The sequence below is a fragment of the Moschus berezovskii genome, chromosome 1, assembly GCF_049115385.1.
Source record: "Moschus berezovskii isolate FMDL1 chromosome 1, NW_MosBer_1.0, whole genome shotgun sequence".
NCBI classification, from domain to species: Eukaryota; Metazoa; Chordata; class Mammalia; order Artiodactyla; family Moschidae; genus Moschus; species Moschus berezovskii.
Genome location: NC_142460.1, coordinates 117,665,200 through 117,690,977, shown reverse-complemented (window position 1 = coordinate 117,690,977; position 25,778 = coordinate 117,665,200). Strand labels below are relative to the sequence as shown.

The 25,778-nt window shown below is 41.0% G+C and overlaps 1 protein-coding gene across 4 annotated transcripts in view; it reads left to right on the top strand.

Moving 5' to 3' along the window:
* Positions 1–25,778, top strand: part of FNDC3B (fibronectin type III domain containing 3B) — a 376,057-nt gene that overhangs the window by 335,614 nt on the left and 14,665 nt on the right. For all 4 annotated transcript variants that reach the window (XM_088839060.1, XM_088839069.1, XM_088839078.1 and 1 more), the window contains exons 23-24: positions 8,935–9,147; positions 23,193–23,359. In XM_088839060.1, the coding sequence (XP_088695186.1) occupies positions 8,935–9,147; positions 23,193–23,359 (380 nt within the window). The remainder of the gene's footprint in view (positions 1–8,934; positions 9,148–23,192; positions 23,360–25,778) is intronic.

Below are 25,778 nucleotides of genomic sequence, written 5' to 3'. Positions count from 1 at the left end.
CTTCTTAGGCCTCTCTTACCCATAACTCTTCAATGGAGGAAGAAGGGTGCTATCCTCGCTGTCCCCTCCTCCCTACTCTCAACACATCCTGAGAACTAGGATGGCTGACTGAGAAGTCACCTTTTCCAGTTTTCAAAGTCATTCTTCTTTTTGGCATAATGTAATGCCACTTGAGAAAGAGAGAGAGAGTGTGTGTGTTTGTGTGTGTATAAAATACCTCATGTTACATTGTGATCTTCTGAAGCAGTAATGTATTTGGGATCTAAAAGTAGCAGATATTTTAATAGTGAAATTCCAGTCAAAATTTATAAAGAATATACTTCTTAATTTGATTTATTGAGTCAGCATTATCAGTGTACTGATGGATATTGCAGACTCCTGGACACTTGAAGAGATTTTTCACATCAATTCAGATGGCCAAGACAGAGCTTCTCAGAGTTAATTCACTTCTCTACATTGGAAAGAAAACTTTGCAGAGCTTAAGATTTCAGAAACTGAAATACATGGCAAGTTTGGGTGGGAAAAAAAGCTGTAGATCCTATCTAAATATCAAGATTAACATGTCACTTCAGTGAGAAAGAGAGAACATCTCAAGTTTGGGTTTGGGATAGACTAATTTAATAGAACTTGAAAATCAGTTTTTCTGAGGTTAATTCTTAGAATTGTTCCTCAAGATAGTATTTGGTTTCATCCGTCCTGGGTGAGTTGTCACTGGAATTAGGAAATTATTTTCATACACTGCATTTTCATCCCAAAACACCAGAAGTATTAGCTTCCTTAGTCCTTGTTCAGTTTTCTCAGCCTTCTAGACTCAGAGTTTTTAATATTTTTACCAGTTGCAAGAAGACAAGGCTTCATTTGATCAGGTCCTCAGTTCTATTTCAGTTTTGAGTGTTACTTCATCATTAAAACTAATTAACATTAGGTCAGTGCATCAGCCACAGGGGAAAATGTTTTCTATGCATTTTTACTGAAACTCATTTTGTTGCTTGAATAAATTGAAGCAAATGTTTTAAAATCTAGATAGTTCCGTGGTGCTGCATGTATGTGTATTAGTTGTTCAGTTGTGTCTGACTCTCTGTGACCCCATGGACTGTAGCCCATCAGGCTTCTTTGTCTATGGGATTTCCCAGGCAAGAATACTGCAGTGGGTTGCCATTTTCTCCAGTGGTTCTTCCTGACCCAGGGATCAAACCCAAGTCTTTACCACCTGAGCCACCTCAGGGCACTAGTGGTAAAGAACACACTGCCAGTGCAGGAGGCATAAGAGACATGGGCTCGATCCCTGGGTCAGGAAGATCTCCTGGGGGAGGGCATGGCAACCCACTGCAGTATTCTTGCCTGGAGAATCCCATGGACAGAGGAGCCTGCAGTCCATAGGGTCGCAAAGAATCTGACACAACTGAAGCAATTTAGCACACACACACACACAGAGTTCATTCCAAGGCCAAAAGTTTTAATAATGTGAAAGGAAATTTGACTGTTCTAAATGTCTATTTCATTAGCAAAAGGCAGTTGTTGAATTGAAAGTGTGGTTCGAATTAAAATTATCTTTTGGTTGGAAGAAGCTGTGTTTGGTTCAAGTTATACCTGGAGGGAATGGTAGTTAATACATGAAGACTTTGAGTCTAGAAAGACCAGCTTCACACCCAGATCTGACCTGTATCTGCTGTGAGGATTAGTGCAAATTACTGAACCTAGCTGGCTGCAGTTTCTGCACTTGTGAAATAGACAAAGGGTCAGGATAGAAATTAGTGATGGAATTGCACATATCAAATCTAGACTTCAGCACCTACTAGCTACTGTATCATTTAAGTTGAGTTATTTAACTAAAGTTATTTTCCTGAAGTTATTTAACTGAAGTTATTTAACTGAAGTTATTTTCCTCATCTCTAAAAGCAAGAGAAACTGTCATCTTACCACATCTGTGGTCTGGAAGGCCAACTGAACTGTGCCATTTTATACATGGGACTTGAGCATCCATGGATTTTAGTAACCCTGGGGGTCCTGAGACAAGCCCTCCATGGGTATCAAGGGACAAGTGAGTCATAGCACAGACCCTTGAACAGAGCAAGTTCTCAGTGTTATTGTTGCAGAGGTTATTGTTAAAATTTCACCCGTTCCCAAGCTGCTACCTCACCTTCTGAGGATGGTTTAAAAAGAAGGCAGTCCTTTTAGCTGTTGTTGGGTCCTTGACAGTAATTTAGAGAAAGGAAAAACACAGATGGTATCAGGACATTCCTCAAGTAATAAAGCTCAATGGTGGTAGTGATACAACTAAATGCAGATATAGCTTTCATGTGCCCGGAGCAGTGCGTCTCCTGTGGATGCCCAGCACATTTTCTTCATTGTTGGGGAGGAATATGGTCTGAAAAGAAGTCATAAAAATAATAACTCCATAAATTAGCACTTTAAAGTTTACCAGAGAGCTTTTGGCCACCTGGATTCCTTTTCTCATTGAATGGCGAAGTATAAAAGGTTAAAAAATAGAAAATGCTTCCCACATTGCTTAAGTAATCCTCTTTGTAAATGCAGTAAATATATTACCACTCCCACTTTATAGAGAAGGAAACTGTTACTTTACAGGTGTTAGATAATTTCCCTGAAGTCACCGAAGTGAATAGCAGAGTAGCCAGAGAGGCTTCACTGTTCGAGAGAGTTAAAATGCTACCATAACATTCTCGTTCTTGGGGTGGGTGGGTGGGAATATTTATGGCAAATATTCTATACATTTACCAAATACATCTGAGTTAAAAATTCTGAGAGCCAGAGAGCTACAAATGTGAGAAGCCCACTACCTACCAAAATATTATGGAGGCCTTGCAAAGAAAATGAATTTACAAAAGAAATTAAATATTAAATCTACATTTCTTTCTGTGTCTTGATACTTGTGTGTTATAAACTATTTTTTAATTCTTATAGATGATTGAAATCGCCTCTCATTTTTTGTCTTGGGAAGAATAGCAATCTTAAGCAACCTCACTTTCTTTTACTTACTGATGTAGCTAAGGGCTGTTGTGGCTGCATGGAGCAAAGCAGTAGGATCACCTTGAATACAAGGTGAGTTTGGCTCTGGAGGACTATGGAAAGCAAATGGAAGGAAGCATCTTGGTCTCTGGGCTCTAGGAATACCTCTGCCCAGAATAAAGGGAAGGAATAGCACGCTGGACAGTAGAAAGACATTCACATAAACAATGTAGGTGAGGAGATTTGTTTACCATTGAAAAACAGACTGAGACTTAAAGGTCTAGCTTAATTCCCTTTTCCTCAATAGGGAAAAAAGGAGTAATTTCTACCACCATGATGACTGTCTTTTTAGAAAGACTTTTCCTCTCTAGTTGCAGAAAAATTTCTTTCTTTTCAAATAATGGGGAAAAAAACTCTTACATTAATACCGTACAGCTATTTTACAAGATTCGTGTTGGGAAGCAAAGAGTTTATTGTAGTCTTTCAATGCTGTGTTGCAATATGCCAGCAAATTTGGAAAACTCAGTAGTGGTCACAGGACTGAAAAAATCACTTTTCATTCCAATCGCAAAGAAAGGCAATGCCAAAGAATGTTCAAACTACAGCACAATTGCACTCATCTCACATGCTAGCAAAGTAATGCTCAAACTTCTCCAAGCAAGGCTTCAACAGTACGTGACCCAAGAACTTCCAGATGTTCAGGCTGGATTTAGAAAAGGCAGAAGAACCAGAGATCAAATTCCCAACATCTGTTGGATCATAGATAAGGCTAGAGAGTTCTAGCAAAACATCTACTTTTGCTTTATTATCTACACCAAAGCCTTTGGCTGTGTGGATCACAACAAACTATGGAAAATTCTTAAAGATTTGGGAATACCAGACCACTTTACCTGCCTCCTGAGAAATCTGTATGCAGCTCAAGAAGCAACAGTTAGAACCAGACATGGTACAATGGACTGGCTCCAAATTGGGAAAGGAGTATATCAAGGCTGTATCTTGCCACCCTGCTTATTTAACTTTTATGCAGAGTACATCTTGCGAAATGCCGGGCTGGATGAAACACAAACTAGAATCAATACTGCAGGGAGAAATATCAATAACCTCAGATATACAGATGACACCACCCGTATGGCAGAAAATGAAGAGGAACTAAAGAGCCTCTTGATGAAAGTGAAAGAGGAGAGTGAAAAAGTTGGCTTAAAACTCAGCATTCAGAAAACAAAAATCATGGCATCTGGTCCCATCACTTCATGGCAAATGGATGGGAAAACAATGGAAACAGTGATAGACTTTATTTTCTTGGGCTCCAAAATCACTGCAGATGGTGACTGCAGCCCTGAAATTAAAAGACGCTTGCTCCTTGGAAGAAAAGCTATGATCAACTTAGGCAGCATATTAATATGGTTTTTCACTTGTCATGCATGGATGTAAGAGTTGGACTATAAAGAAAGCTGAGTGCCAAAGAATTGATGCTTTTGAACTGTGGTGTTGGAGAAGACTCTTGAGAGTCTCTTGGACTGCAGGGAGATCAAACCAGTCCATCCTAAAGGAAGTCAGTCCTGAATATTCATTGGAAGGACTGGTGCTGAAGCTGAAACTCCAATTCTTTGACCACTTGATGCAAAGAACTGACTCATTGGAAAAGACCCTGATGCTGGGAACATTAAGGGCAGGAGGAGAAGAGGATGACAGAGGATGAGATTGTTGGATGGCAGCACTGACTCGATGGACATGAGTTTGAGCAAGCTCCAGGGTTTGGTGATGAACAGGGAACCCTGGTGTGCTGTAGTCTATAGGGTCTCAAAAGAGTCGGACCCAACTGAGTAATTGAACTGAATGCTATGTTGAGAGACTCACATTGCATTACCTCAGAGAGACCTGATGAAGCCATAGAATCTGAGAAAAGGAGGCTCTTTCTGATAGAATTTTAACTGTACTTTATCAGAGATTTGTTGGCTACATTCCAAACTGAGGCAGATATTCATTCAGTTTTGGGTGATTATGAACAGAACTGGTATAAACATTTATCTGCAGGTTTTTAAGTGAACATAAACGTTTAAATTTCTCTAAAGTACAGCCCAAGATGTGTGATTGCTGGATCATATGATAAATGTATGCACCGACTCGATGGACATGAGTTTGAGTGAACTCCGGGAGTTGGTGATGGACAGGGAGGCCTAGCGTGCTGTGATTCATGGGGTCGCAAAGAGTTGGAAACGACTGAGCGACTGAACGGAACTGAAAGTTTATAAGAAAGTTTCTAAGCAAACTGTTTTTCAGTGTAAATGTATACCATTTTGCATTCTCAGCAGCAAAATATGGGAGTTTCAGATGTTACTTATACTTGCTAGAATGGTATTAAGCATTTTTTAATTTTATCCACTTTATTAGGGAAAGATAGCAGCATCTCGTTGTTTTAATTTGCATTTTCCTAATGGCTAATGGTGTTAAACATATTTTTGTGTGCCTATTTGCCACACGTATGTCCTCTTCAGTGGAGTGTTCCAGTCTCTTGTCCATTTTTTAGTTTTGTTGCCAAGTTTTGAAAGGTCTTAGATGTATTCTGGATGCATGCTTTTCACATCATATCTAAAAGCTCTTTAATTCTAGGTAGCAAATATTTCCTCCTGTTTTCTTCTTAAGTGTTTTTATATTTTGCATTCTATTGTTAGATATATGATCCATTCTGAGTTAACTTTTGAATGAAATTTACATTGAGATTTATTTTTGGTTTTGTTATCCAGTTGTTCGAATATCGATTGTTAAGACAATTCTTTCTTCATTGAATTAATTTTGCAAATGTGTCGGAAATCAATTGGCCATATTTGTGCGGGTCTTTTTCTGTTGGTCTGTGTCTGTCTGGTATCACACTATCTAGATTACTTTATAGTAAACTTTATAGTAAGTCCTAAATCAGGTAGTGTGATGCTTCCAACTTTATTATTTTTCAGATTTGTGTTAGCAATATTTTTTAGTTCCTTTGCTTTGCCATGTAATTTTAGAATCAACTTATCTATATCAACTAAGGAGAATCCTGCTGGAATTTTATTACAGTTAGTTGCATTGTATCTATAGATCAGTTTTGGGAGAATTGACCTTTTTTCTATGTAGAGTTTTCCAATTCATGACCACAGTATGTCTCTATTTAGGTGGTCTTAAGTAGTACCAGCTGAGTCTTGACGTTTATTTACCATCGGTGTCTTTTCCCCCACCCCACCCCCACCAACTGGATCTTGTGCCTAATGTTAAATAGGAGTGGTGAAAGTAGACATCTTTGCTTTGTCCTGATCTTCCAATTAGTCTTTGACCATTAAGTGTAATGTTAGCTGTAGGTATTTCTATAAGTGCCCCTTTCAGGTTGAGAAAGTTTCCTTCTATACTTCGTTTGCTGAGAATGTTTATTATGAATATATGTTGGATTTCATTAAATGCTTTTTCTGTATCAGTGGATGTGATCATGCGGTTTTTCTTCTTTAGGCTGTTAATTGATGGAATTGGCTAAGGGCTGAGGAATAAGACAATGTAGAAAAGAAAAGGAAAAAAAAGAGGAATGGAGGGAATTCCTTGGATTTCAGGCTATATTGAGTCCAAGCCAGGGGATGGTGGAGGGGGGGGAAATGGTAAATTCACTGCTGGTTTGGTGATAGCTTAACTCCTTCCCCAAATCCTTTAGCTGCTATTTCCTTTTTGCACTTCTTAGATGGCTGCTTTATTTATTTTGTCCAGGTTTAATAGCTCCATTCAGTGGGAGAGACAGGGTGGTGTGTGCTTACTCCATCTCACCTGGAACCAATCTTTTTTTTTTTTCTTCTTAACAATTTACAGATATTATTATTATTATTATTATTTTACAGACATTATTGACTTGCTGAATTTATGTAATTTTAAATTTGAAGAATTAAGGTTCATTTGCGGTCATATGATGGATTTAGGTATAGTATATTAAAAAGCAGAGACATTACTTTGCCAACCAAGGTCCGTCTAGTCAAGGCAATGGTTTTTCCCGTGGTCATGTATGGATGTGAGAGTTGGACTGTGAAGAAGGCTGATCGCCGAAGAATCGATGCTTTTGAACTGTGGTGCTGGAGAAGACTCTTGAGAGTCCCTTATACTGCAAGGAGATCCAACCAGTCCATTCTAAAGGAGATCAATCCTGGATGTTCATTGGAGGGACTGATGCTAAAGCTGAAACTGCAATACTTTGGCCACCTCATGCGACGAGTTGACTCACTGGAAAAGACTCTGATGCTGGGAAAGGTTGAGGGCGGGAGGAGAAGGGGACGACGGAGAATGAGATGGCTGGATGGCATCACCGACTCTGTGGACATGAGTTTGAGTGTACTCCGGGAGTTGGTGATGGACAGGGAGGCCTGGCGTGCTGTGATTCATGGGGTCGCGAAGAGTCGGACACGACTGAGCGACTGAACTGAACTGAATATGTAATGATATTTTCTGTTTAAATATAAGCAGTATTTGCTGTGAGACAGATATACACAAAACTAAATTATAAGAATATTTTAAACTGATCTGTTTCCTGAGAATTTCTCTTTGACTGTGTTTTTTATTATCATGTGTTTTGAAACACTGTTTCAAACTCACATCAAGTTTAAATGTTGAAACTTTTAGAACTAGTGATACCACACTGCTCAGTTCCCCTGAATAAAATGCCTGTGTACTTAGCAAGGGCTCTGGTTGGAAGTTTCCACTGGAGGCCTAGTAATGAGGCACGAAGAGATGGAGGAGAGGCAGACCTGAGAAAGGACTTACGTGGGTGAAGCTGTGGAGATGCTGAGGTTATTGAGAGCACTGTCCGTTTACAGGAGAGGAAGAGCAGAGAGAGTGGGGTGGGGGCTTGTTTGAGACCTTTACTCTGAGAAGTGGAGGAGGAGGGCCTCTGCAGCCATCTGCAGACACCCCCAGTGCCAGGAGGAAACAAGCTTCAGTAACATGTACTTACTGCAGCAGGGGGTGTAGAGCATGAAGAAAGATGGGGCAGTGCCATCAATGTGTTGTCTGATGACCTTGGAGAAATTTTTCAGTTAATCAGTAAGCAAGTAGAAGAACAAGAAAAATAGGAATGATGATGGGATATTGTATCATATATGCATGCATGCTCAGTCATGTCCAACTTTTCGCAACCCCGTGGACTGTAGCCCGCTAGGTTCTTCCGTCCATGGGATTCTCCAGGGCAGAATACTGGTGTGGGTTGCCATGGCCTCCTCCAGGGGATCTTCCCGACCCCAGGGATCAAACCAGCATCTCCTGCATCTTCTTGCGTTGACAGGCAGATTCTTTACCACTGAACCACCTGGGAAGACACACTTTGTTTGATTTTCAGTTCCTTGACCATGAGAGCAGTGTGAATGTATCTTTATTACCCATAACACTGCACGTAGTAAGCATCCAGTCAAGATTTCTACACTTCTGAATGACACTGTTCCCAGCAGTGTCTGCACACTTAGTGTTGGTTAGAGACTAGCAGAGCTTGTTGGGTGAGGCTGGAGACAGGAGGAAAAATGCACTGTCAGAGAGCTGTTGTCCTTTTTGTCAAAATCTGAAGAAGACTCTCTTGTTCTCCTTTTCATTTATAATTTCTTTTATTGTTTATAGCTTGCTTACTTCCAAAACTGATGAGGCAGCTAAAGCGTGACCAGAATAAAATATGAAAGTCTTTAGTATATGTTCCCTTGAACAAGGGTCCTTTTTTTCTTTTTTTAAATTAAAGAACTAAGGAATATCTTGCTAATATGCTGTTTGGGGCTGTTGGTTTGGAATGGAAAAGATAATGTGTCTTCCGAGCTGCCCATTGCTGTTTGTGTTGATTATTTTAGCTGGTTTTCATTTATTCTATGATACTGCTTTATAGGAGCAAGTAAAAAATATGACAAACAATGTTGATTTCAAATGAGGAATCACTGGTTCTTAAGCCCATGTTTGTGATTTTTTTTTTTTTCCTCTTTTTTTCAGGATCAGAATTCAGGCCATAAATGAAATTGGAGCTGGACCATTTAGTCAGTTCATTAAAGCAAAAACGCGGCCGTTGCCACCCTTGCCTCCTAGGCTCGAATGTGCTGCTGCGGGGCCTCAGAGCCTGAAGCTGAAATGGGGAGACAGTAACGCCAAGACGCATGCTGCTGATGACATGGTGTACACGCTGCAGCTGGAGGACAGAAACAAGAGGTGAGGGGCCTAGGGGTTCACCCGAGAGCTCCATGACTTTGGCTTATGGGATGAAGTCTTCCCAGTTCTTTTGGCCTCCCGAAACACTCCTCATCCTTGTTGAAAGACTTCCTGGTATTTGAGTCCTGCACTTTATATTCAAAGTTGTATCCTCCATTTGGAATTTTCTAAATTAAGAATCTAATGATCCTGATTTCCCTATAGATGATAAACACATGTTTTTGTTTGTTTGTTTTTGTTTTCCTTTCATAAAGCCAGAAAAATGGAGAGAAATGCTCTGAGAAGAAAATGGTCAAATTCAAGTCCCTGCTGTGTAATAGTGTTAGATTAGTCATGAGTGCACAGGGAAATAAGACTCAGGAAGGGATGTTAACCTCTTTTAAATATTCAGTAACCATCAGGACAAACATGTTTACCAGTCTGAAATAGCTGTGGTGATGTACAGATGGGGACTGTGCTCTGTAACTATGGGCAGTGCAACATAATATCAAATTAACTAGAGCAAATAGGAGATTCTTTATAAGATTCCATACTCAGCAAACACTCTTGGTGACAGAAATCAAATCCAGCCTTTCACATAGTATTTATTTAACCTAACTTCATTTCCTCTGAGAATGGCCGATCAGAAGATGGGCAGCTGACCTGTATTTAGGAATAATTCAGTTGTGGAGCAAAAGTTAATGACAGAAAGTTCTGTAACCAAAAGTTCAAACAAGAGTCTCAGCTTGAAGGAGATGGGAAATTACCATAAAACCAAGACAGTCTTTTTGGGGTAGACATGCTGCCCCTTCCTGCACACACCTGCCAAAGCAAAAATCACGGTATGTGGAAGTGTTTCTGTCATTTCCCCTTAATGCATCATGGTACCCTGCTCTTTCATGTGGGGACCTGGTTCTTTTTAAGACCCCTTCCAACCTCCACCTCTGCTCTGTGCTTGAGTCCTTTGATTCAGGTCAGCTCAGTGGAGTCCTGCTGTGTGGAAGGCACTGTTGCAAGGTAGACCTTCAGTGGAGACCAAGAACAAAAGGAAGGCCCTGCCCCACCTCCAAGAGCATGATATCAACCTACAAGTCATCATAGAACACTAGTAGAATTGGAGAAAAGTGCTCTGGGAGTTTGAAGGGGGCAAACATAGGGAATAAAGTGCAGAGACTCTCTGGTTGCAAAGAACAGGAACAACTTTTTGAAACAGGTCACGTTTGAACTTGACATTGAAAGACCTAGAAAACACAATAGTTTGACTTAGAACAAAAAGTGATCATCCCTTAGGAAATGAGTCCTAGTATAGAAGGAACAGAAAAAGTAAGGCTTCTTCTGGGGAGATTCATTAGAGATCAAATTCATATTCATTTGCAGACAAGATCATTCATCTTACCATGCCATGTGCTTTTGGATGCATTTTTCACGGGCTCATTATTTTATTGGCAGGAGACTCCTCAACTTTACTGGCAAGAACAGGAACTATGGACTAACAGAAATCATGATAAATATATTAAGTTATCATTTGGGGAAATTTGTAAATGAGTCTTTTTTCCTGGGCTTTTGGCTTACACTGGCGATCCTGAGAGTCTTCCTTAGAGAATACCTTCTAGTTGTACTATTTAGAAAAAAAGCAAATTTCCGAATCATTGTTGAAGCTGGTGACAGAATTGGGATCTGAGCCAGCACCTCCTAGACCTCCCTGTGCAGCTGCCTGTACTGACCTCCAAGAATATGGGGAGATTCACAGCTCTGGACTGTCCCCACTGTGCTGCAGCCCTGTCCTATGCAAGGCAGCGACCTGAGGTACCTCATACAGAGAACCATACAGATGCTTAGAACAAAGGCTCTGTGAGTGCTGGTCCAAATAAGAATGCTGTTGTGAGACATCTAAATATGTCAGACAGGAAAGAGTGCAAACCATCGTAATCAATCTATGCTCTTCCCTCATAAAAAAAGGAAAAAAGCTGGCTTGTTAATCAAATAAATGACTTGCCTAAATTTAAAAGGCAATTTAAGAAAACTCACCATTAGGAATAGTATTTTTCTTAGTTTTATGAGCTAGAGTCCAGATTTATCTTTTTCTAAATTAGATTTGTCAGTGTTCTCAGAAGTTATCAAAGTGATGGGGATAGAGAACATAATAAATTCTCATTCTATTTGTGGAATTATTTTCCTGGGATTTAAAAGGGTGAAACATGGCCTAATTTGAGTTTGAAGATGACCTTCCTTACTGTCTTGAAACTGAACTGTTGTCGTGAATGGTCCCATGAATCCAAGCCTTTGACTTTGGCTATTGACTGCTGAAGATTAGGGAGAAACACTTGGCATTGGATAGATCATAATACTTGTACTTAGGTCTTTGAAATTCTTCTCCCCTTGAAGTTCTTTAAAACTTGGATATGGCCTATCCAGTGAAAGGAACAGAGTTCTCTTCCAAAATGACAGCTGTCTTTTTAGTTGAAATTGTGGTTGCTAGAGTGGTTTCTAATTGTGGCTTTTGGGAAAAATGTTCACATTCTTTAGCACATGTACTGATTTCGTTAATCACCAATTAGTTTCTGTTATAGATGTGGCAAAAATATCATATATCCTTCTGTGGCCAAGGTGAGAACCAGAGTTTGTGGTGTTTGTGTACTTACTTAGCTGTCAGCTCTCAAAGTATTTCTTTTCCCATGTTTGCCTGGCTCACCGGTCACTGTGGGGATTTAGAAGGAGTGCCACAGTGTCTGAGTTTTACCACTGTCCTTGGCAGCCAGTGCAAGTAATCTGAGTCTTTAAACATGAAGCAGCAGCAGAACAATGAAAATGAATAATGCCACGCTTGGTAATTGTCAGATTAAAGAGTTGAGTTGATTTCAGCTGCTAAACTATTGTTCCCGAGTTTTCCATATCCATAAAATAAAGGAGTTGAACTAGAAGCTGAACTCTAGTCCAGAAAAGCTCCCCCCTTTTCACCTTAAAGCCATGAATCTCTGTAGATTCTTTGTGAGCTAAATCCTATTCAAAAAGGTGTCTTTTGTAAATGACTAGAGAATGTTCTCTTTTTTCCTTCATGTTTTAGCTTATACTTTTGATAAATAAGAAAAAAGATACTAACATTCCTTAAAAGTGACCACTTAATGACCAGAACCCCTAAGGTTTTGCATGTATGATGTGCAGGTTTATTATGTTTAATTTATAGAGCTCACAATAAAAAAATCAGACATGGCCCAGAGATTTCTAAGTATACTGTTTGGCCAAAAATATATTTTCAAACCCTCGAAAAGGCACTACTATTTATTGACCACCTACGAAGTGCCAGACATTTATCAACATTATTTAGCTCTTGAATAGATCACAGTCTGGTGGGCATAGATAGAAGAGACAGCAGATCATAGTGTGAAAGGCTGAAAGACTGACATAAGCACAGAGTGTTGAGGGATGGTAGAAGAATGGCATATGCTTTAGGCCGAAAATTGAACAGAGAGGGCCTATTCAGAAGGTAACATGAGTTATGTGGATGAGTTTAAAAGAGTATCAGTCCATATAACCTCACGTTGAAGAGCCTCAGGATGGAGACCAGTGATAAGGACTCAGGACTGGATGGAAACCAAAGCTATTAATCTTCAGGAAACAGAATGTCCTGGATCTTCATGTAAATGGCATTCTATTCTGGTACTTTTACATATGGGTTTTTTTTTTTTTTAAACTTTGGGCTGCTTCATGTAAATAAGGGCTTCCTTGGTGGTTCAGCTGGTAAAGAATCCACCTGCAATGCGGGAGACCTGGATTCGATCTCTGGTTTGGGAAGATCCCCTGGAGAAGGTGGAATGGCTACGCACTCCAGTATTTTGGCCTGGAGAATTCCATGGACTGTATGTAGTCGATGGGGTCACAAAGAGTCAGACACAACTGAGCAATTTTCACTACTACTCCATGTAAATAAAAGGAATCAGTAGGGCACCTTGCCCAAATCCTTGCTTCAAGGTAAGTCCACCTAGAATTCATCTGGCTCACTGGGACTTGCTGTGTGGAAAGTTTTTCCCCTTGAACAAGACATTTGTTTCCCACATATTCAAGATTCTGACCCACAAGGTTCCCAGTCCAAGATCATGATTATATATTTATGCAGCAGCCTCAAAGCAGGACTAAGTTTATCCCTAGCACTTAGATTATGATCACTCAATCATCAATTTTTTTTTTTAATTACTACAGCGTGCTAGGTCTTGTGAGGTACATAGCCTGCCTATAAGGAGCTTATCTTGCTGAGGAAATAAATTAATGTGAAAGAACAAGCAGATAGCACCGAGATTTTATTTAATTTCAACAGAAAAACAAAAATTATGTTATTTGGCTATAGAGTGATTAATTCTGTTATTAACAGATCTAGCATAGATCCAAATGTCTTTGTTTTCCTTTATATGCAAGAAAAATATATATCCAAAAGTAAACATTTTCATAATGCTGCATTAACCTAATACAGGGATTAGAATAACAAGATCAGCTCATGCATTTTAAGAGTATAATGTTGTAATGATGATTTTGAAGATACATCTGTCTGTGTTACTGAAACAAAATGTTGATGCTGCCCTAACAGAATTTGAGTTGATGCTGACTCTCATCCTGACCCTGTGGGACCCTGTTCCTGATAATTGTACACAGCACTGAGGCAAGAGGAACTTAAGTTCCAGGAATGCATTTATGGTTAATCTGTTGTTCAGGTTACTCAGACAGTCAGTGTATTTTAAAGCAAGGCTCCAGCCAAGTCGGGGTTGGGGAGAGGGCTCTAATAGAATTGGATAATTGCCACTTGCTCTCCATTTAAATCAGCCCTGGTGCCCATGACACTTTCCCCTTTAGCCAGCAAAATTGGGGGGAGGGGGCGGTTGTAATGAGTGCAGTATAACTGCCAGTTCACCATTAGAGATAAAAAGTAACCTGCATGAAGAAACTGTAAAAAAAATACACACTAGGCAACAAATGAAAGTGGCCACAGTATATGAGCATTCCGGGAGTGAATGCATGCCTATTATAGAACAAACTCCTGCTTGTATTTCTCAGAGAATATTGTTGAATTAAATGAAATAGATGTTAACTAACTCAGGGCCTACAAAAGACCCTTGGTGTTCATTTCCTTTTGCTTCTCTGGATCAGTCTCCCAATTCACATGACCATCCTTGCTGTGTAAATGGCATTTTTATAACCTTCAATCACCAGAAGGCAGTTGTAGTTCTGGACAGGGATGTCAATTTTCTGTTGTAATCCCACATCCGTTACTGAATTTCTAAATGACTGGAGGCATGTCCCTTAACTTCTTTTTGCCTTAGTTTCTCCATTTACAAAATGAAGCTAGTGATACCTGTCTTCAGTCCCTGACTGATGGGGGGAAAAAAGAATTTTTATTTCTTTAAAAGGGAGCATAAAAATTCATCACGCAAAATGAAAAGTATTACTAGTTTATTTTGTTTCAGGCTGAAATATTCTAAGCACAGCCTGAGGTGAGGGTAATAAATGAACTATTTGAGATCTTACTTGCACCAGAAGTAGAATTCAGACTACAGTTTTTTCTTCTATTTAAGAATTGAATTTCTATTTAAAAAATAAGTAGCAGAATGGAAGTAGATAGCATTTTCCGTTCCATTTTTTCCTAAATGAGATAAGATTAAGGCAAGGCCACTAAAATAAAAGTAGACTAATAAAAATCTGCAAGACAGAAGAATATGCTTGAAGATGAGATTCCCTGCACATATTAGAAAGCAAAGTAAGAGAATAGAGTTTCAAGGTTCTCAGGTGGTCCTTAGAGATTTTAGTCATCCTTGCTTTGAATAGAAGTAAATTTCTTTTTTGATATATATCAAGTGCAGTGTGGACAAAAAAAGATGAAAATAGGAATCTTATTGTATGTACAGAATTTCATCAGTAGCTATAGTGACATTTTATTTCTTAGAAAAGAAGCATAACCAAAATGTATTGCAGTCTGGTTACTCATAAGCCAAAAGGTCCGTGTGGAGCTGGGAACATGGAGGTTAGGAAATTAACTCCTTTCCTCATTGGTCTTTTGGAAATCACTCTTGGCACTTGAGTGTTCAGTCTCCAAACTGGTACTCTCAGCAACATAAGAACCAGTTTAGGAAAAGAACCTTCCTTGCCTCAGGTGTCCCTACTTGGTGCCATCTGCTGCCATCTGCTTCTGCATAGAAATGGCTGGACTCTGTGTTCTTGGTGGAGTGAGGGCACATACTGTTCATTCCTGTTTTGAACATCCTCCATCCCAAAGATAACTTAGGTAATGTAGGGAATGCACACACACACACACACACACACACACACACACAATCCAGAGAAATTAAGAAAAAATGAATGTAATGACATGGCATTGCTAAGAAATATAGCTGCATTGAGCTTACTAGCACCTGTTACTTTGTGATATTTCGAAATTGCCATTTGCAGTCATTTGTGGACCACAGACCATTTTAGGTCAGCAGGTTAGATCATTTTGAGGAGTTCATATTAATGGGCTGCTGTTAGCCTTCCGTGTGCAGATAGCACAAGAAAGTAAACACAGAAGCCTCAGGAATTATCTGTTTTCTACTATGAACTTGTTATATGCCATCCAGAGAATTCTTGGAATTTTTTAAACGAAACTGTTTTAAGGAAACAGATTTTAAAATTAAATTATTCGTATATCATTTTCCTCTGAAATGATTTAAAATAAGCACTTATAAATGTAATATGTCTGAATGTTTTCTGTCGGTTGCACTTCGGTACGAAAAAGTCATCTTTTGCAATATTAAAGCCTAAAATGCTGAGGTTGAAAGAATTTCTTGAAAATGTCAAAAATCTGCTGTTTTGCCTTCGTAATAATATTTAATAACCAATCATATAATTTTCTTGGTCCTTTAATCTGGATCTCAGTAGATTCCTGCCAGGTGAATAAGACAGTTGTTATCCCAAGTATCCAGAAGCAGACTGGAGAGTTTTGCCTTGTTCATCAGGACGGTAGGAGGCTCTGCCTTGTGGCCAAGGTCTTTGTACGTTGTCATATCTACCATGGAGTACTCGGACAGGCAAGCAGAAGAGAGGCATATTCATTTTGTATTTTTAAATATGTAAAATGTTTTTTTCAATCAGTGCTAAATTGCCAGCATCGAAACCCACGTGTGTGTGTTGTCATCAGAGTGTTTAGTTTCAAGAAGACGTTATAGTCAAAGCTGAAGTCAGTTGGGGGCAGAGCCATAAAGAATTTATTTAAACTATAAACTGCCAGTGACCCACCAAACCTTCTGCCATGTTTATGTTTCCCCTTCCAAGTAAATATTTGTTTTAGTACATGAGAGCATTTCTTTTTCCTTTCCCTAAATAAAAATGCCCAAATTTCCATTAATGGCCAGCATTTCTGTAGCATCTGCTGCTCTGTTTTCAGCTGTTTTCATTAGCAATTCTCAGCCTGGCTTCCCCAGGACAGGGTGGATGGTATTTACATGTAGTTTTCCCACCAGCTCCAGGAAGCCGGTGAGGGGTTGCCCTCCAGACTTCTCCAGTGTTGAGAAAGGAGGTAAATCTTTCATGAACCTTGCTGCTTTGTTATTAATAGTATTATAAACAATAACCACTAATATTTATCAAGCATTCACAGGTGCTAGACAATTTGTAACAAGTTCTCTCTGCATTTTCCCATTTAATTCTCATAACCCCCCTCTGAGGGGGTCGGCACTACTGTAGTACCCATCTTACACAGGAGAAAACAGTTTACTTGGCTTTCATTGGTGAAGATCGCCAGGCTGTTGAACTCAACCTCAAGTCTGTCTACAAAGACTGTTATTACCCATTGTGCCTTCAGCCCCTGTGCCAGTGGGGGAGCACCACAGTGGAGCCCCAAGGTGTTTCCATACCTGTCCTCTTACTTGGCCTTCACAGGAACCCGAGGTCATGGGACTGATGCTTCCAAAGGTACATGGCCATGGGCATCGGGGGTTGAGAATGGAGTAGAAGACCTCTCAGAGGCACTGCCATTGTAAGCCCACGGCTCCAGGAAGACCCTTAAGGAGCTGTGATATCACCAGGGGTCCCTGTAGCCTGAACTGATACTAAAATTACTCAGTGACTTTACTGAGCATGAACTACATTCTAGAAACCATGCCACCTGTTATGTATGTATATGTGTGTGTATGTATAATATCACTGTGTTTCTGTAGCACAGAAGCATTCATGTGATACAAGAAGCAGTGCAAATTTCAGTGCAAACTCCCTGGTTATCAGATTAAGTTTATGGGGGTGAGGGGGTGAGTGTTATATGTCTAGCACAAGCCATAACAGCTGCAGCTGAGCATCACAAGTTCCGATGGACCTCTTCCTGCTGGGAAATGAGCTGGTAGTAGCCCCAGCAACCTGGAGAATAGCCTATGTGGTGGGAGTTGAGAGCCACAGTGGTCCTCAGGTACCTTGCCCTGACTGGGATGGTTGCTGGCACTCATGGTACAGGGTCTGGAGCCACTGGGCTCCTTGTGTTTAACTCTTACTGTGTGTTGGGCTCAGTGCTAAGCTTTTTACCCACATTTCCACAGTTGACTCTCAAAACAACCTCTTAGGTGGATACTGTCCCCATGTTGCAGATGGAGAAATAAGATTAACAGGGGCAAATGGTTTGGCAGTAAGGGGCAGGGCTGAGAGTCGTGGCTAGTCTTCCTGGGTCCAAGTCCCCTGCCCCATCCCTTGAGACCAACAGTGGGGGGGTGTGGCAGAGGGGAGAAGTGAAGGGTGGGCCAGTCTTCACCAGGCAGTACAGACCAAGGTGTGCCCCAGGGGAATGTGGACTCCCCACATAGTGCATCCCTTGTCAGGGGATTGAGGCTCAGAGTTTCAGCATTTCCTGCTGGTGAGGTCGGCACTCCAGCTGCTCTCGGTCCTCCCCCTTCCCCGATGATTTCTTCTCATGGCAGAGATCTTCTTTTCTAGGGCTTCGGGTGATGCATTGTGACATGATGTGGATCAGGTCCTTCTAAACGACAGGAGGGCCTCTGGCTGTGGCTCACGTTCCAGGGCTGGTGATTCATGCACACATGTGGGATCCCAACACTGACTCGGAACACTCTAAACATGAGGCGGGGAGGTGCCATCGGGACAGCTGGACGGCAGCTGTCCTCTTCATGGCAAAGCCTCACTCTGAGTCCTTGGTTGTAAAATGTGGAGTCTTCAATCACTGTGTCTTGGGATGTGTAGCATGTTTAATTCTATCACCAAAGGCCTCTGGCTTACTTATTAATGGATTTTAAAAATAAGTTGGTCTTGGTAAAACAAATATTTGATGAATATTTTTAATCTCTCCCTGAGTGGTTCTAGCCACAGGGTGTTAACCTAGGGAGCCTCCCAGAGAGGCCACCGTGCAACTGGTTGTAAATCACTGGCTTTGAAGAAGGTTCTTTCTTCTCCTGCCTCTTGGAGTGATACAGAATTGGGGTGAAAGAGGGATTGTTTTGTGTGAGTGTTGGCCTGTGTGCTTTTGTTTTGGTTGGTCTTTGTTGTTGAAAGAGAGAGAAGTCACTGTCAGCACATACAGAAAGTTTAGGATCAGCAGATATTTACTTGAGGCCTACTCTGTAGGGACTGGGGCTCTTATGTGAACTTTCACACTGAATCCTGCCGTCTTGTGCGGAAGGTGCTCTTGCACCTTCCTAACCGGTCTGGTGGGTGAGGGTAAACGACCAACATGTGCAGGGCAGCCTCTCCCCACGCAGCTGACCCTCCTGGGGTCAGCTGTCTGACCTCAGGGTGAGCTGTCTTCCCAGCACTACAAAATGACTGTAACACACACTGCGTGGTTATTACCTGTCCATATCATTCTGGGCACTCTTCTTGTAGTAACCCATTTAAACCTCACAACAGCTCCATGAGATAGGTTCTGTCATTAGCTTCATTGCACTATCCCTCGATGCAAACAAGCACGCTAATGGCAAAACTGTAAAGTTTTTCATTTCCATTACCTGTTCCGCATGCTTTTTCTAAATTGGACTGCAATTTTAAAAGATTAATAAAATGCTGTGGTACATCAGCAAAACAAGAAAAAGTAACAAAATAGCTATTCTAAAACTGACAGATTTTGATGTATACGAGACAGCAAAAGAGACACAGATGTATAGAACAGTCTTTGGGACTCTATGGGAGAGGGTGAGGGTGGGATGATTTGGGAGAATGGCATTGAAACACGTATGTTGTCATATGTGAAACGAATCACTAGTTCAGGGTCGATGCATGTTATAGGATGCTCGGGGCTGGCATGCGGGGATGACCCAGAGGGAGGATAAAGGGAGGAGGGAGGTGGGAGGGGAGTTCAGGAGGGGGAACTTATGTAAACCCGGGGCAAATTCATATCAATGTATGGCAAAACCAACCAATATAATATTGTAAAATAATTTGCCTCCAATAAAAAATAAATTAACTACAAAAAAAAAGAAAATTGAAATATTAGAAAATATGTCATTTGCTCAGTTTAGATTATACTACAAAATTAGAGTACTGACTCTGCTTCAGTAAATTTCTTTGTGAATGCAAGTGCTGCTGCCTATGTAGATTTATTGAACTTATTTCAAAAGAAAATACCCTCCTCAGAGCCAGGAATGGGCAGGGAAGCAGTACTGCTGCTAGTCATCCTCTCCAAACTCCTTTTAAAAAACAGGCTGTATTGCAAGTTTATAGTGAAGATGCAACACTTAAACTGTGACTTCCATTTTGTGGTATAATTAAGGGCAATTACTCCAGTTAGAGATTCTAGCCTGAGTGAGGCTGAGTTAATAAATAGCTGTTTGCCTCTAGCATTAGCAAGGGGTATCTTCATTAAGGTGGTGATGTTGTTAGGTACGCTAAGTAGGTTACCATGGTATTTGTGGGTTTCAGCCTGGACTCTGTCTCTTCCTGAAATTAAAAATGTTCATTCTTCAGTAAAACGTGCTTCCTTACACAACAAAGCAGAAGGAACATTAAATGGGTGAAATGACTAGGCCTCAGGAACTCCACTGCAAAGCCTAATTAATGCATGGATACTTTAAGTATTAACTCTGACAAGTTTTGTTAAAAAAAAAAAAAAAGCTTAATCTCTGTATCTGTCCATCCATCCATCTGGAGGGAATGTTCTCTAGCACATGGAAAAGCTGCTGCTCTCCTTCAGAAAACCCTGCCCACACACCGGACCAACTAGTTCACAGGGATTAGGTCTAATTAATCTTTGAATACACAGCTTGACACACAACAGATGTTCAAGAAATGTGTGCTAAATGAATGCATAAATTCTGCCTACCCTTAGGCCAAATCAGTGTAAGAGACATTTTGAATTGTGTGCGATTGTACCGCTGCCTGACTTGGGGCAGTATTTGAAGACAGTGCATTGTCCCCAGGTGCCAGGACAAAGCACTGGACAGTGGGAGAGACAATTGGCTTGTGTAGGACGAGGCATTGTGATTGGATTAACTCACATGGCAGTTCTCAGAGCATCGTCAGGCCAGCAGATTCAGGTTCCAAATATACTAAAGATCCTGGATAACTTTGGGAAGGTATATTTCCACAGATGTATACTTAACTATAGAAAGAAAAGTGGTAACGTTATATTGTAGTTCTAAGCAATCAGTTTCATTGTGAAATTTTTAATTTTCTAAGACGCTGGGGAAAACACTTAAAATGTAAGGCCTTTTTTTTTTTCGTGCCTTCTATGCCTGTGTCATGGAAAAATTATTTAGCAGAAAAGTACAAAATAGTCCTGATTCAAATGGGAGAAGTATCCATAAGCTGCCAGTCTAAACTGTCCAGCTCACCTGTGCTGTTTTTCTGTTATTTTGATTAGCCCCATGGATGATTCTGAGCAAAATTTTTCTTTTTTACAGATTTCCTCAAAGATGTGTAGTCCTAAATGTCATCTTTCTAGTTTGAGAAAGGGGCTTTGAAAGTTCTTGGGAAGATAAAGGCTAAAATTGAAAGGATTTTCTAGTTAAACCTCATTTGTTTAGAAAATTCTGGTAAAGAGGACATGGTATTTCTCAGGGGGCCCAGTTAACGTTAACTTCATTGCCTAGTACATAGTAGAAGGTAATTAACATATCAGATTATATAGTACTACCTTATGAAAAATCTGAAATTTCTGTTTTTATCAGTAAGTAAAAGCAAGAACTGATGTTTCTAGAATCTATACCATAATTAAAGGGATCTCATTCTAAGCTTTATATGTTCTTAAATTTGTATTTGTTTTATTTTATTTTTTTGTTGAAGGATAATTGCTTTACAGAATTTTTTTTGTTTTTGGTCAAGCCTCAACATGAATCAGCCATAGGTATACATATATCCCCTCCCTTTTGAATCTCCCTCCCATCTCCTTTCCCATCCACCCCTCTAGATTGATACAAAGCCCCTGTTTGAGTTTCCTGAGCCATACAGCAAATTCCCATTGGCTATCTGTTTTACATACGGTAATGTAAGTTTCCATGTTACTCTTTCCATACAGCTCACCCTCTCCTCCCCTCTCCCCGTGTCCATAAGTCTGTTCTCTACGTCTGTTTCTCCATTGCTGCCCTGTAAATAAATTCTTCAGTACCATTTTTCTAGATTCTGTATATATGCATTAGAACACGACATTTATCTTTCTCTTTCTGACTTACTTCACTTTATATAATAGGTTCTAGGTTCATCCACCTTATCAGAACTGACTCAAAGACGTTCCTTTTTATGGCTAAGTAATATTCCATAGTGTATATGCACCACAACTTCTCCATCCATTCATCTGTCAATGGACATCCAAGTTGCCTTCATGTTCTAGCTATTGCAAACAGTGCTGCAATGAACAATGGGATACATGTGTCTTTTTCAATTTTGGTTTCCTCAGGGTATATGCCCAGGAGTGGGACCACTGGGCCACATGGCAGCTCCATTCCTAGTTCTTCAAGAAATCTCCACACCATTCTCCACAGTGGGCGCATCAACTTACATTCCCACCAGCAGTGCAAGAACGCCCTCCCCACCACACACACACACACACCCTCTCAAGCACTTACTATCTGTAGACTTTTTGATGAGAGATTATAGTTGAAAATTTCCCCCAACATGGTACAAGGAAATAGTCAATCAAGTCCAAGAGGCTCAAAGAGTCCATACAGGATAAACCCAAGGAGAAGCACACCAAGACACATACTAATCAAACTAACAAAGACTAAACACAAAGAATATTAAAAGCAGCAAGGGAAAAGCAACGAGTAACATACAAGGGAAACCCCATATGTTTAACAACTGATCTTTCAGCAGAAACTCTGCAGGGCAGAAGGGAATGGCAGGATATATTTAAAGTACTGAGAGGGAAAATTCTACAACCAAGGTTACTGTACCCAGCAAGGATCTCATTCAAAACTGATGGAGAAGTAAAAAGCTTTTCAGACAACCAAAAGTTAAGAGAATTCAGTACCACCAAACCAGATTTACAACAAATATTAAAGGGACTTATAAAGTCAAGAAATACAAGAGAAGAAAAAAGATCTACAAAATCAACCCCAAACAATTAAGGAAATGGCTATAGGAACATTTATATCAATAATTACTGTAAATGGAAATGAATTAAATACTTCAACCAAGAGATACAGACTGGCTGAATGGATACAAAAACAAGACCCATATATATGTTGTCTACAAGAAACCCACTTCAGATCTCAAGACACATACAGACTGAAAGTGAGAGGATGGAAAAATAGATTCCATGCAAATGGGAAAGGAAAGAAAGTTGGAGTGGCAATCCTCATATCAGACAAAATAGACCTTAAAATAAAGACTACTGCAAGAAATAAGGAAGGACACTCATGATGATCAGGGGACCAATCCAAGAGGAAGACGTAACAAGTGTAAATATCTATGCACCCAACGTAGGAGTGCCTCAATGTGTGTATTTTTCTTTTATGTAGACATAGATATTAAACTTTAACATAGCAACTGGTTGATTATTCAGATGGTATGAAAAGCATTTATCAAGTTGGCCTATTCTGTTGCACGTTTGTATCATAGTTAATTTCTTGTCACTAATGAAAGTTCAGGTGGCTGACGGATGCTGTTCCTTTCTCTAGGTTTATTTCAATCTACAGAGGACCCAGCCACACCTATAAGGTCCAGAGGCTGACGGAATTCACATGCTACTCCTTCAGAATCCAGGCAGCCAGCGAGGCTGGGGAAGGGCCCTTCTCAGAAACCTACACCTTCAGCACAACCAAGAGTGTGCCCCCCACCATCAAAGGTCTGTGGCCGTGCATTTCAGTGTGCCGTTCCATGAGGAAACATTGGGATGCAGCATAGGAGGCTCAGTTCCAACCTTAAATATGCTCTCCTAACATTTCTCATATCAGCCAGATAGAATCAAAGGAACTTTCTAAAAGAGAGGATTGGGAAATGGGTTCTACAGGGGGAATGAGAGGCCTTAAAGGAGATGGCCTACTGGTTGACTTCTCTTGAGTACATGTAAATTATCATCACAGATAGCAGTGAGGCAATCTTCTCCCCACAGGAGATAGATGGACAGAGGGAAGAAGGAGACCAGAGTGACAGATGTTGGGTTAGGAATGCAGGTGAATTCCTGGTGGTGTAATGCCCCTGGAGTTTACCACAGAGGTTTGAGTGCCTCCCTTCAACAGATGACCTGCATCTTTGGATGCCTTTGGTGTGTCGATGAGAGGCTAACAAGGGCGGCATCCCCGCCTTCCCTCCAACCCGCAGCTCTCACGGGAAAGCTGCAGCAGTGGGCTGTCCTCCTCTTCTGGGGTATTTGTCTTGAGGTTTGTGAATGACTGGTTGACTCTCTGCCCACTTCATGGGGTCAGGGAGTGAGCAAAAGCCAGCTCCACTCAAGCTCTCCCTCCGCCAGATCTGCTCAGTCCTCATCTCCCGCTTTCAGCCACAGAGCGCTGCCTCTGCACAGCAGACCCGCCAGGCAGACAGCAACAGGGCAAAACTGGCTCATCCCTTTTCACCAGTGCTGGGCCCAGGTCCAGCCCCTTTAGGACTCTTGAGTCTGCACCCTCCCCTCCCCGGTACCTCCCTCTTTGCTTTATCCAGCTGCTGCCCAAAATGACTCTGAGGCTGACAAATAGACCAGCAGCCCACTTGAACCAGGTTTTACATGGTGTCAAGTGAGAGTTGGCTCTGGTATTTGAGGTGCTAGGCAGTGAGCACAAATCATGTGTTTGGCCCCAAGAGCTAGGCCATTTGAATCACTGCTTCCACACAAAGAGCTGCATTGGATACACCAGAACATGGAGTGCATTACAGGAGGGTGTGGGGCCTCCAGGCCCTGACTCAGAGTCTGACTCACATTCTGTTAAGGTTTTCCATAGCACCTTGCAAGGTAACTTAGGATCGCTTAGAATCAGTTATGTCCAACTCTTTGCAACTCCATGGACTGTAGCCTGCCAGGCTCCTCTGTTGATGGGATTTCCCAGGCAAGAATACTAGAATGGGTTGCCATTTATTACTCCAGGGGATCTTCCCTACCAGGGATAGAACCCACGTCTCCTGCATTGGGAGGCAAATTCTTTACCATTGAGGCACCAGGGAAGCCCCCTTGCAGGGTACTTTATGGTAAATGCCTTCCCCGTGCTCCCCTGCCCCTCAGTGGTCCAGAAGCTCTTTGACTTCTTCATGTGACTAAGATACTGATGTAAATGGATGTAGACTTGCTGGGTCACCTGGGTATTAAACGCCCTGGCAGTTTGGTGTGGCTTTGCCTTTTAGCTGTGAACAGGAGATTCCTGCAGAGAAGGCAATGGCAAGCCACTCCAGTACTCTTGCCTAGAAAATCGCATGGACGGAGGATCCTGGTAGGCTGCAGTCCATGGGTCGCTACGAGTCAGACATGACTGAGCGACTTCACTTTCACCTTTCACTTTCACACATTGGAGAAAGAAATGGCAACCCACTCCAGTGTTCTTGCCTGGAGAATCCCAGGGACAGGGGAGCCTGGTGGGCTGCCGTCTATGGGGTCGCACAGAGTTGGACACGACTGAGGTGACTGAGCAGCAGGAGGAGATTCCTGACCATGCTGTGGTTGATAGGTTTGTTGTTGTAACAGGGAGGTTTGCCACATTTTATCAGTTAGCTAAATAAGTGCAGGGGTCTTTCCAACACTACCTTTGCCTCTGAAAGTGATTGTTGAGGTAGATTCATCTTTTGGAAAATATGACACCAAATTAATAGCCCTTGTATGTCTTGGTACTTTTTCTTCAGGCGGACAGTGCCCTCACGCTGCCACACTAGCAAGTCTTCTTCCTCTCACTTTTAGATTCAGGAAATTGTCACAGCTGGAGGACTGTGTGGTTGGCTGAGATTCTGTATTTAGTTTTTCCATAAATTTCAGCCAACTCATACAAACTTTTTTTTAAAGACACCTTTTATTTTTCTGAAATAGTATTGTACAGAATTGAAAGTAGAAACAGCTACCTCTAAAGAATTCATGTAATTAGAAATTTAAAATAAGGGCACTCAGTGAGAGGAGTACACATACTAGTTACAAAATGGAAACATATCAGATATTGAATATAAGAAAATATTAAAATTGTATTGGAGAAGGAAATGGCAACCCACTCCAGTGTTCTTGCCTGGAGAATCCCAGGGACGGGGAGCCTGGTGGGCTGCGGTCTATGGGGTCGCACAGAGTCGGACAC